General features: G+C 37.3%; 1 protein-coding gene across 3 annotated transcripts in view; it reads right to left on the bottom strand.

Annotated features, from left to right (window-relative positions):
- Positions 1–11,146, bottom strand: part of G2E3 (G2/M-phase specific E3 ubiquitin protein ligase) — a 59,261-nt gene extending 48,115 nt beyond the window's left edge. The window contains exon 1 of one of the 3 annotated variants that reach the window (XM_080807895.1): positions 11,034–11,146. In XM_080807895.1, the coding sequence (XP_080664021.1) occupies positions 11,034–11,121 (88 nt within the window). In that variant the 5' untranslated portion in view covers positions 11,122–11,146. The remainder of the gene's footprint in view (positions 1–11,033) is intronic. The other 2 variants (XM_080807896.1, XM_080807897.1) reach the window with 2 other exon arrangements.
- Between the last annotated feature and the right edge of the window lie 1,736 nt (positions 11,147–12,882).

Below are 12,882 nucleotides of genomic sequence, written 5' to 3'. Positions count from 1 at the left end.
AAAAAGCCCAAAATAATTTGGACTACACAATCAAGAGAGTAAAAAGACAATCCACAAAATGGGAAAAAATATTTGGAAATCATATACCTGATAAAAGAGCAAGCATCCAGAAATAGATAAGAAACTTTTAGAACTCAACAATAAAATGACAACCAAATTTAAAAACGGGCAAATGGTGTGAATAGACATTTCGCTAAAGAAAGTATTTATACAATCAATAAGCACCTAAAGAGATGCTTAACATCATTAGTCATTAGGAATATGCAAATTAAAACAATAATGAGATACCACTTGATGTCCACTCCAGTGATTATAATTTAAAAACCAAGAATATAGATGGGTGCCTGGGTGGCTCAGTCGGTTAAGCATCTGCCTCCCGCTCAGGTCATGATTCCAGGGTCCTGGGATCAAGCCCTGTGTCAGGCTCCTTGATCATCAAGGAGCCTGCTTCTCCCTCTCCCTTTGCCTGCCACTCCCCCTCCTTTTGGTATCTCTCTGTCAAATAAATAAATAAAATCTTAAAAAAAAATTTTTTTTAAAGCAAGAATAGAGAGAAATTGGAAACCTCATATATTGCTAATGGGAATGTAAAATGGAGAACCTACTATAGAAAATAGTCTGGCAGTTGCTCTACACATCACATGTAGAACTACCATATCACCCAGTAATTACACTAGGTACTTACCCAAAAGAACTGAAAGCAAATTTTCAAACAAAAACTTGTACACAAATGTTTGTAACAATACTATTCACAATAGCTAAAAAATGGAAATAACTCATTTGTCCATTAAACTGATGGTATACAAAATGTGGTATACCTATAGAATGTAATAGTCAGCTATTAAAAAGAATGAAGCATGATATATGCTACAACATGGATGAACCTTAGAAATAAGCTACGTGAAAAGGTCAGAAATAAAAGGTCACATATTATATAATCCCATTTATATGAAATAACCCGAACATGTACATCCATAGAGACAGAAAGCAAAATTATGGTTTCCAGGAACTGGGGGAATAGAATACATAGAATGATTGCCTAATGGGTATGAGTTTTCCTTTTGGGGTGATAAAAATGTTTTGAAACTAGATCAAAGTGATGGTGATCGTACAACATTGTGAATGCACTAAATGTCACTGAATGGTTAAGATACTTAATTTTATGAGTGAATTTTATTTCAATAAAGTTAAATGTACATTTATCATATGATGCAGCCAATAATAATAAAGACATGTCCATAGTGGCTAAAAAATGTCTTATTCTTATAGCCAAAAGCCATAATAAACAACCTAACTGCCTATCAACAGACATTGGATATGATAAATTGAGGTATATTCATATAATGGAATACCTTTATTAAAAGTAAACTAAAGGGGCACCTGGGTGGTTCAGTGGGTTAAAGCCTCTGCCTTCGGCTCAGGTCATAATCTCAGGGTCATGGGATTGAGCTCAGCAGGGAGCCTGCTTCCCCTTTTTCTCTGCCTGCCTCTCTGCCTACTTGTGATCTTTGTCAAGTAAATAAATAAAATCTTAAAAAAAAAAGTAAACTATATCCATAAATGGGTGAATTTTACTCTATACAAATTCTATTACCCGAAAGATACATAAAGATAATATCTTTGTTAAAAATAAAGATATTTGCTTAAATTAAAAAGAAAAGCAGCATGTGAGCAGGTTGTTAAGTCCCCACTCCATCCTGACAGCAAGAGCTGAAAAGACTGAGAAAAAAAAAAAAATCAACCTTTTTTGGATCAGTAAAAGGTAGAGGGACCAGACAAACCACTGCCCCCAAGACAGGTGAGCACAAGGAGTCACAACTTACTCTAGCAGAGACTTACCAGCTGGAACCACGGTGGGATCCAGTGCTGGGGTAGAAAAACCTGAACTGTAATTGAGTAATGGCTGGAGACTCAGTGTTGACAATTTGAGAGTTAAAAACATCAGGGGGATGTTATGGGGACTCCCCACAATATTATTGAGATTTATCACCAGGAACTTGACCAGGATCTCAATCACAATCCCACAGTAAATATCATGAAAGAAATCTTGTCATTCTGGCAGAAGAAGAGAAAAGGTACCATTCTGAAATATGTCAAAGCATTCTGTTCTTCTCACTAAGGCCTGCCCTCAGGAGAAATGAGTTAACCAGAGCCTAACCTGCTAGGGTATTATCAGAGCCTAACTGACCTGGGGAAAAGGAAGTAACTGACTCTAAGCTACTCTAGCCATCCTATCTCCTATGAGGGGGAAGATGGGGGAAGTTGAGAAATAAATGTAAGTTCACAGACATACGCTCACGAGAAGACTAAGACCTAATCATAGGACTACTGAACTCTTTCCCTTCACCCACACCTTAACACAACATTACTAACAGCCTATTTACAGTGATTCCTTTTACCCAGTCTGGCTATCAAGAAAAAATTACAAATCACTGTGGCAAAAGGAAAAATTCAAAAAGACAGAGCAAACATCTAAACCAGACATGGTAGGAATGTTGGAATTATCAGACTGGGAATTTGAAACAACTCTGATTAATATGCTAAGGGCTCTAACAGATAAAGTACACAGTATACAAGAACAGATGGCAATGTAAGAAGAAAGATGAAAATCCTAAGCAAGCACCAAAGAAATGCTAGAGGTCAAAGAACATTGTAACAAAAATGAAGAATGTCTTTGATGGGATTCCAGGTAGACTGGACACAGTTAACTAAAGAATTTCTGAACTTGAAGATATCTCAACAGATACTTTGAAAACTAAACAAAGAGAACATTGAAAAAAGAAAAATAAAACAAAAAAACAGAACAAAATATCCAAGGACCTTGGGACAATACAGAAGATGTAACATAAACATTTTAGGAATACTGTAAGAGAGGAAAGAACAGAAGGAATATCTGAAACAATGTTAATGATGAGTGCCTGGCTGGCTCAAATGATAGAGCATATAATTCTTGATCTTGGGGTCATGAGTTCAAGCTCAAAAAAAAAAAAAAAAAAAGGCTAAAAAAAAATTAATGACAAGTCACTGTCAAACATCAAACCACAGATCCACTATATTCAGAGAGCACCAAGCAGAATAAATGCCAAAAATCTATACCTTGGTATTTCATTTCAAACTACAGAAAATCAAAAATAAAGAAAAAAACACCTTACTTATAAAGGAAGAAAGGAAGGAAGTACATCTGATGTCGCCTCAGAAAGCATGCAGGCAAGAAGTATTGAGGGGGAAAAAAAAATTCCAATCCAGAATTCTGTCTCTTGCAAAATTATCCTTCAAAAGTGAAGAAGAAGGGGCATTGGGGTGGCTCAGTTGGTTAAGCATCTGACTTGATTTTGGCTCAGGTCATGATCTCAGGGTCATGAGTTGGAGCCCTGCATCAGATTGTGAGCTGGGATGGAGCCTGCTTGGGATTTTCTCTCCCCCTCTGCCCCCCAACCCCAACTTGCACACATGCACACACTCCCTCTTAAAAAAAGAAAAAAGATATTTCTCAAACAAAAATTGAATTTGTTGCCAACAGACCTGCTTTATAAGAAATGTTAAATTTTTGAAAGAGAAGGAAGATAATATTTAGGAATTCAGATCTACATAAAGAAAAGAAGGTCATCAAATAAGGAATAAATGAATGTAAAATAAAAACTTTTATTTTCCTTATTAATTGACCTAACAGAGAACAGTTTGTTCAAAATAACAAAACCAACAATGCTCAATTATTGTACTAGTTGTAAATGCATATTGCAAATTCTAGGACAACCACTAAAAAGTTAGGAAGGAAATATAGCTAATATCCTAAAAATGAAAAAAAAATCATATGAAATGATTAATTAAAACCACAAAAGGCAGAAAAAGAATGGAGACAAATAGGAACAAAAAACAAAGGCAGCAAATAGAAAACAGTAACAAATAGAGTAGACATTAATCCAACTATCTCAACAGTCATGTTGAATGTCAATGGTCTAAATGTACTAATTAAAAGACAGATTTGTCAGGCCAGATCAAAAAATAAGACCCAACTATATGTTTTCTACCAAAAAATCCACTTTAAATATTAATTAAACATAAATGGATGGAGAAAAATACAACATGCTAAGACTAATCAGAAGAAAGCAGGAGTAGCTATATTAATTTCAGACAAAGCAGACTTTAAGGAAATTACAAAGGATAAATAGGGCATTAAATAATGATAAAGGGATCAACTCTCCAAGAAGATGTAACAATACTTAGTATGTATACACCTACGAACTATGTTTAACTATGTTAAATTATGTGAGGCAAACTATGGGAAGCAAAAACCAATTGCACTGTAAAGAGAAACAAGTAAATCCATAACCACAGTTGGAGACTTAAACACCACTCTATCAGAAATGGACAGATCTAGTAGGAAAAATCAGTAAAGAACTGATTTGATAGTTGAACTGAACATCATCATGAAACAACTAGATAGAACGGACTACTTTATCCAACAACAGCAGAATGCATTTTCTTCTCAAGCTTACATAGAGCATATGCCAAGACAGACCATGTACTAGGCCGTAAGACAGTCCTTAACAAATTTAAAATCAAAATCAATGTCTGCTCAGACCACAATGGAATTAAGCTAAAAATTAGTAACAGAAAGATAGCTGGGAAAACTGAAAAATATGTAGAGATTAAACAACACAATTTTAAATAACACAAGAATCAAAAAAGAAATCTCAAGAGAAAATACAAAATATTTTGAACTAAATGAAAATGAAAACACAACTCATTAAAATTTGAGGGATGCTGTGAAGCAGGGCTTGGAGGGAAACTTAGATCATTGAATGATATTAGAAAAGATCTAAAATGACTCATCTAGGGGCGCCTGGATGGCTCAGTGGGTTGAGCCTCTGCCTTTGGCTCAGGTCATGATCTCAGGGTCCTGGGATCGAGCCCCATGTCGGGCTCTCTGCTCAGCGGAGAGCCTGCTTCCTCCCCCTCTCTCTCTGCCTGCCTCTCTGCCTACTTGTGATCTCTGTCAAATAAATAAAATCTTTAAAAAAATAAAATAAAATAAAAAATAAAACTTTAAAATGACTCATCTAAGCTCCTACTGTAGAAAACTATAAAAAGAAATTAAATCAAAGTTAAGTAGAAGAAAATAAATAAGATTTAGAGCAGAAATAAATGAAATTGAAAACAAGAAATCAATAGAGAAACAAAACCAAAGCTGGTTCTTTGGAAAGATCCATGAAGTCTAGATGTGCTAAGAAAAAAATCAGAGAGGACACAAATTACTAATATAAGAAATTAAAGAAGGGATATCATGACAGATTCTATGGCATTAAAAATATCATAAAGGTGATGATATAAAAATACCATGAAGGTGATGAAGATGCCTGGGTGGCTCAGCCAGTTAGGTGTCTGCATTTGGCTCAGGTCACAATCCTAGGGTCCTGGGATGGAGTCCCACATTGGGCTCCTTGCTAGACAGGGAGCCTGCTTCTCCCTCTGCCTGCCTCTCCCCCTGCTTGTGCTTGCACTATCTCTCTCTCTTTGACATATAAATAAAATCTTTAAAAAATAAATAAAATAAAGGAATACCGTGAACTCCATGCACACAAATCCAGATGAAATGGGCCAATTCCTTGAAAGACAATTTGCCAAAACTCACACAAGGGGAAATAAAAACTCTGACTAGGACTGTATCAGAGAAACTGAATCAGTAATTAATCACCTTCCAAAAGAGAAAGCACCAGGCCCAGATGGGTTCGCTGGTGAATCCTACCAAACATTTGAAGAAGAAATTATACCAATTCTCTACAACCTCTTTCAGAAGATAGAAGCAGAAGGAATGCTTTCTAGTTTAGGAAGCTATAAACTATCATCATTACCTTCATACCAATGTCAAAGACATCACAAAAGAATTTCAGACCATTATCTCTCATAGATGCAAAAAACCTCAACAAAATATTAGCAGATCAAGTCTAACAATTTATTTAAAAAATTATACACCACAACCAAGTGGAATTTACCTCAGTTATGCAATCACGCTCCTTGGTATTTACCCAAAGGAGGTTAAAATTTACGTCAAAGTCAAGGTGTTCACATGTTCACACCATCTTTATTCACAAATGCCAACCTTTAGAAGCAACTAAGATGTCCTTCAGTAGGTTAATGGAAACTATGGATCATCCAGACAAACTATGGATCAAAAGAAATGAGCTATCAAGCCATGTAATGATGTGGAGAAAACTTCAATGCATATTACAAAGTGAAAGAAGGCAATCTGAAAAGGCTACAAACCATATGATTCCAATTATCGGATATTCTGGAAAGGGCACAACTCTGAAGACAGTAAGAAGATCAGTGGTTGGGAAAAGTGGAGGAGTGTAGAGGATCTTTACAACAGTGAAAATACTCTGTATGATAATATAACGATGGACACTTGTCATTATCCATTTGTACAAATCCAAACAATGAACAAAATCAAAAGTGAACTGTAATTTCAACTATGAACTTTGAGTACTTGTCAGTTTAGGTTCAACAATTTCAACAAGTGTACCACTCTAGTGGGGTATATAGATAACGGGAGAGGCTATGCATGTGTGGGGACAATCATTATCTTCCCCTCATTTTTGCTATCAAGCTTAAACTACTCTAAAAAAATAGTCTTAACAAAAGGAAAAGCAATAAAGTTAAGTTTTACTGACTTTTTTTTTTTTAAGATTTTATTTACTTGGGGCGCCTGGGTGGCTCAGTGGGTTAAAGCCTCTGCCTTCGGCTCAGGTCATGATCCCAGGGTTCTGGGATCGAGCCCGGCATCGGCATCGGGCTGTCTGCTCAGCAGGGAGCCTGCTTCCTTTCCTCTCTCTCTGCCTGCCTCTCTTCCTACTTGCGATCTGTCAAATAAATAAAATCTTTAAAAAAAAAAAAAGAAAAGATTTTATTTACTTGACAGAGAGAGAGACACACAGCAAGAGAGGAAACACAAGCAGGGAGAGTGGGAAAGGGAGATACAGGCTTCCTGCTGAGCAGCGAGCCCAGTGTGATTTGGGCTTGAACCTAGGACCCTGCGATCATAACCTGAGCCAAAGGCAGATGCTTAACCACTGAGCCACCCAGATGCCCCAGTTTGACTGACTTTTATAAACTAGTCTCTGGAAAACAGGTTGCCCTCCCCCACTGTTTATTGGCTTCGTATGCCACACTTTCTTATTCATGATTCCACTGTGATCTCAGCAGTATAAGGACCTTTCTGGCTTGGCTCCAGTAGTTTTTGGTATTTCAATCCCAAAATTCAAGAAGAAATAATCTGAGTGGTCTAGATATTCAGCTCTTATTCAAATATCTGGTACTACTTTGGCTGGAGAAGGTGTGTGGAATGGGAGCATATTAGGATCATAAGCTCCTTAGACCAAACCCTACCCAACGGTCTTTAGAATGATGTCCCTATATTTTTGGGCAGCTTTTTAAAGAAATGATTATGGGCAAAGAGATCAAGTAACCACTATTCAAACTCAAAAGGAAAGGCAAATTTTGCTGTTTTTTCACTCCCCAATATTTTCTTAATTTAGAATTGAATTAACATAGAAATGAATACTCATGTATGTACTTCTCAATTATAAAGTTAACTACCTAATTACACTAAACATTCATTCTTACTCTAAAAAAATTCCACCAGGAGAAAATTAAATGCAAAAAAAATTTTTTTAAGTTACTAAATCTTTTGATGACTATTTTCTTCATCTTAATATGGGGATAATAGTAAAGTCGCTATAAGGAATAAGTGAGAAAGCATGTATAAAGCATCTGGAGTTCTGTGAATGTTAGTAAATAGTACTTGTAATTTTTTACCACTTGAAATGTCTTCTGAACCTACAATTTCTATACATGTTTTTCTGTATTTGTGAAATTTATAGACCATATGGTATCACTAAAATCTCTACTAAACTATCCAGAATTACATTCAATCACTTCAGAAAAAAAAGTTTAAAAATAAAACAAAACAACCTTCCTCAGTATTTCACAAGACACAATGTGTTAAATTGTTAAAATAACAAGCACTCACGAAACATATACAGTTTCAGAGTACAAAGACACTCACTGTTCCTGAACCAAGAATTGCAGATATAAAGACAAAGAGGACAAGAGCTCTCAGTCTAGTGCTATGTTTACAACTAAATTGCACTGAGGAAACACTCCGCCTGGGGAAGTCTAGGAAAGTATTGGAAACCCACTGGGTAAAATCTTACAGGGACCTAAAAAAGTTGATCGCAAAGTATATATAAAAATGAGAGAGGGGCGCCTGGGTGGCTCAGTGGGTTAAGGCCTTTGCCTTCGGCTCAGGTCATGATTCCAGGGTCCTGGGATCGAGCCCCGCATCAGGCTCTCTGCTCAGCATGGAGCCTGCTTCCTCCCCTCTCTACCTGCCTCTCTGCCTACTTGTGATCTCTATCTGTCAAATAAATAAATAAAATCTTAAAAAAAAAAAACTAATGTATAAATAAAAAAAAATGAGAGAGAACAGATTTGGACAATGGTACTAGTATGGATAGAAACATCACTGGTTGGAAAAGAGTGGTGGAGTATTATGAAGCTTGCAAACAGAGGCTGGAACCAGACTGACAGAGCTTTGTAAAAAATGAAAAAGTTAAGAAATCTTGAATTATATGTGGTAGACAAAGAGGAGTGATCAGAGATTTGTAAAAGGCAATATTTGGAAGGATGGACTGCTGAGAGGCTGGAAGCATTATTTAAAATAATAATGACAAAAAAAGAGACATAAACTTTATAATTAAATGTAGTTTCTGAACCTGGTTCAAACATTTCGGTAGTTGTGTAAGGACTGAACCCTCGTAGCCTCCATTTTCTTATCTGAAAATAGTAAATATTGCAATGTTATATGTGAAGATTGAGATAATGTATATAATGTGGCTTGTACAATGCTAAGTAACTCAATATAATCGAAGATATATGTATCATTTACTATGTGCTACACACTAAGATTTTTATATGTGTTGAGTCATTTGACTCTCACAATAATCCTACAAGGTAGGTATTGTTATTATCCCATTAACACAGGTCAGGGATTTGAAACACAGAACGATAAAGCAGCTTGCTTGGGTCATACAACTACCAACTGGTGGAGATGAAATTCGAACTGAGGCAATGTGACTCCAGTTCCCTGCCCTTAACAGTATATTATAATGCCTCTCTAGGAAAGATCAAGTCAGTGCTCTTAAAACTCTTGTCAGAGGGGAGCAGTTGGTTGGGCTGCTGACTCTTGGTTTCTACTCAGGTGGTGATCTCATGGGCTGGGAGATCAAGGCCACGATGGGCTCTGCACTGGGCATGGAGTCTGCTTGGGACTTTCTCTCTCACTTTCAAATAAATAAATCTTTATTTTTAAAAAAAATTTTTTAAAAGATTTTATTTATTTGACAGACAGAGATCACAAGTAGGCAGAGGCAGGCAGAGAGAGAGGGAGGAAGCAGGCTCCCTGCTGAGCAGCGAGGCGGATCTAGGGCTCAATCCCAGGACCCGGAGATTTTGACCTGAGCCGAATGCAGAGGCTATAAACCACTGAGCCACCCAGGTGCCCCTAAATAAATAAATCTTTTATTTTGAAGTGTAGGAATCAGCACCTAACGAACCCTTCAAGGTAATATGTACACAATAAAATTTGAAATTCGCTAATGATTTAGGTAGGTAGAGCAAATATAAATGAAAAAGTCCAGGTAAGGCCAAGAAACATATTAAAATGTAGAAACTAATTTTTTAAAATTAACTATTTCCTGGTAACTCATGTAAAATGAGCAGAACAGCTGTCTGCAATTCTTAGGAAAGTACAGCTAATGTCTCTGCTGCAATCTTACACAAATCTCTACAATCATAAATACTGAATATTTAAATCTATTTTTCCTGGCTAATAATGAAACAAAAGTTCACTAGCAGGGTTGGGAGAGTAGGAGCAGCCAGTAATAGATGAGAAATCTCTACTTTTTAAAAGATATTTATACATTTTTATGGTACTATACCCTGGTGTTAAAATCTTAAAAGAAACATAAAATACCGGTTTCTATAAAACAACACATAAGGCAAGATGTAAAAGTTCTATACATTTAAACTCATTTATATTTTAGATGTAGGGTACACACTTAAACTACTCCAGAAGAAGGCAGACTTTCCTATGTGGTTAAACAGCGTTTGATATTTGAGGTAGTTCACCAAAAAATAAAATAAAATAAAACAAACAACAACAACAAAAACCAAAACAAACAAAAAATAAAATCCAATTCTGGAAACATTAGTAGAATGTTTCCATAATAACTCCACAATAACCCTGTTGGCCAATGAATGGGGGAGGTGAAAAGGCAGATCCGTGGAATTAGCTAAACCTTATCCCTATTGTTACCAAACTAAAACCTTTATGACTTACCGCTGTTACTGTAGTCAGTTTAAATGACCAAGAGCCTCGGATTTTTGCGGTACAAGAAAAAAGTCGATCGTGAAAGAAAAATATCCGGGTTTTATATACAAAGGATACTCAGATTTCAGTTTAAATCCCCACCGGGCATTTCAAAGACTGTCACTTCCCCTGCGGTCCAGAGTAATAAAGACTACGCTGAGTATCCCTCTTAGGAGGAACTCGGAGCCATGTACAGTACAGCATCTCCTCATTCTAAACCTGCCCCCAACCTTCCATCTTTAATAAAGGAAGATTCTTTTACCTGTCGTAACGCTTTCGCAATTAGATCTAACTACTGTTCAGCTTCAGCATTCGAGTCCAACTGGCGGAAATACTAAACTGCGTTTACCAGAAAGATTAAACTAGTCTTAATGTAAGGGGCGGGGGACCTCGGAATCCTCAGTATGTTCTGAGTTGGCTCGTGTGCGCCGTCCTGGGAGACGCTTCCCAGCGCCCCGAATTCCAGCCCAACCCCACCACCCGACAACCCCAAAGGCACTCCGAGGCCTCCGCTGCGCTGTCCCCCCTCTCGGGTCTGTCCCATCCAACGGCCCGAATTCTGTCCCTGGAATACTCAGTTACTTCCCGTTCTCCATTCACTCACCAAGGAGCGCTAGGCAGAAGTTCCAGAACGATCGTGTCACTTTTCCCTTCTTTCGCGGAGCCGCAAAGCAGACCGCGAGCAACCCCATCCAACGGTCCACAAGATTCAAATTCATCTACTTCCGCCTGCAATCCGGAAGGTGCTCTAGGCTCCGCCTCCTGTGTGGCGGGGCCCGCGGCATCGCGGGACATGGGGGTGGGTGAAGTACGCAAGGCTTTTTTCTGGAGGAGTGTGTTCTCTGTTGTGCTGCTTGCGCTTCAGTGTCTTTTGTCTGTGTTCTTACTTCGCAGGTCATAGAAGAGTCCTGGCATAGAGTCGGCGTTTCTGCCCGGTGACTCTTGAGAGGATCTTTCTGTTTATGAAATGGACAGAGACGCACTGAAGTTTAGTTCCTTCAAGGACTGGAGAGAATAAAAGCACTAATGGGGCCCTGACGTTTTTACTCCTCCCATCGCCCCCGCGTAAACAACTACAGCGAAGAGGAAAAAACAAACCCTGCGCAAACCCATTTTCCCTGGGCCACCTCAATTCCCGCACAGTCAGGACATTTAACCTCCCCTCCCCTGTTTGAGGAAGACAAAAAGCCAAGCGCACCAATCACGCTTATTCCAATCACAAACTGAAAGTAAGTGGTGGTCTAACGAGTTCCCGGTACCAAATAAAGTACTTGAGGATAAATGTTAGAAGGCGACAAATCCCCCCTCCCCCCTGCCTCCGATAAGAGACTATTTTACATGATTATTACGTAGTTGTCCTGTGAGATTCTTAGGAGAACAATGTCATTTTCCTTTACCAAGGACTGCTTCTGAAGGGGGAGGAGAGTGCGTCAGGGATCTATAAGAAAGGAAAGAAGACAACATTTTTTAGCCCCAAACCCCTCCAAAAAGGAAACTAAACAACTTTTTTTTTTTTTTTGACATTGCCACCAGATAATCCTCACATCTGATAGTACTGATTTACCTAAACAGAGCATTTCAAACCAAGCCGTGACAGAACACCTTCGGCTTCTGTCAAAACTACAATTTGGAAGTTTAGATTTCTATGAATTTGTTTTACAGATAATCTGACAGAAGGGAGTATAAAGCTATTAACGGGTGTACTGTATTTAACTGTGGAAAATAGGAAATAACGTGTTTATCAATAAGGAAATGATTAAATAAGTTATGATACTTTAGGATCTGATACACTCAACACTGTACAGAAACTAAACATAAAGATGTAGGTCAGTAGGTACTCAAATGAAATATTAAAAAAAAACCCGTAGAAGAACTATATATTGTATCATTTAAAAATATGTGTATGTACATGGCATACAAAGTTTCCAGATGGACAGTAGACTGTAAAAAGTTACCTCTGATAGATTGGTGAATGGAGATGTGAAGAGACTTTATCTTCTGCTTTATAACCAGTTGAATTTTTAAAATAAGAACATGTTTTACTCTTGGAATTTTAATTGTTTTTTTAAAAGAAATTGTTAGAAATTGTATACTCTAGATACAGAATCAGACTTAATAAATGTATAAAAGTATAATGTTTGAATAGTCTGTCTCCATTCATTCATACATTCATTCAATAATTATATGGTAATGGTTTGACCACACATTTTATCATCCATGATATGTAGTATTATTTAATGTCATTATTTAATGTATTATTTAATGTATTTAATATGGCCACATTACATACATTGCTCCTTCAAGTTCTTTGAAGGCAGAAATGATGTCATATTTTCCTATGTCTCTCATAATTCTTGGCAACTTCCCACCATTAAATTTCATCCTTCACAGGAATTAAATTCTCAAGTTAATCTGAAAGCAAAAGTTAAATATTCAAATTGCCCTTGAAAAGC

The sequence above is a fragment of the Martes martes genome, assembly GCF_963455335.1.
Source record: "Martes martes genome assembly, chromosome: 7".
NCBI lineage: Eukaryota > Metazoa > Chordata > Mammalia > Carnivora > Mustelidae > Martes > Martes martes.
This window is presented reverse-complemented; position numbering and strand designations above follow the sequence as displayed.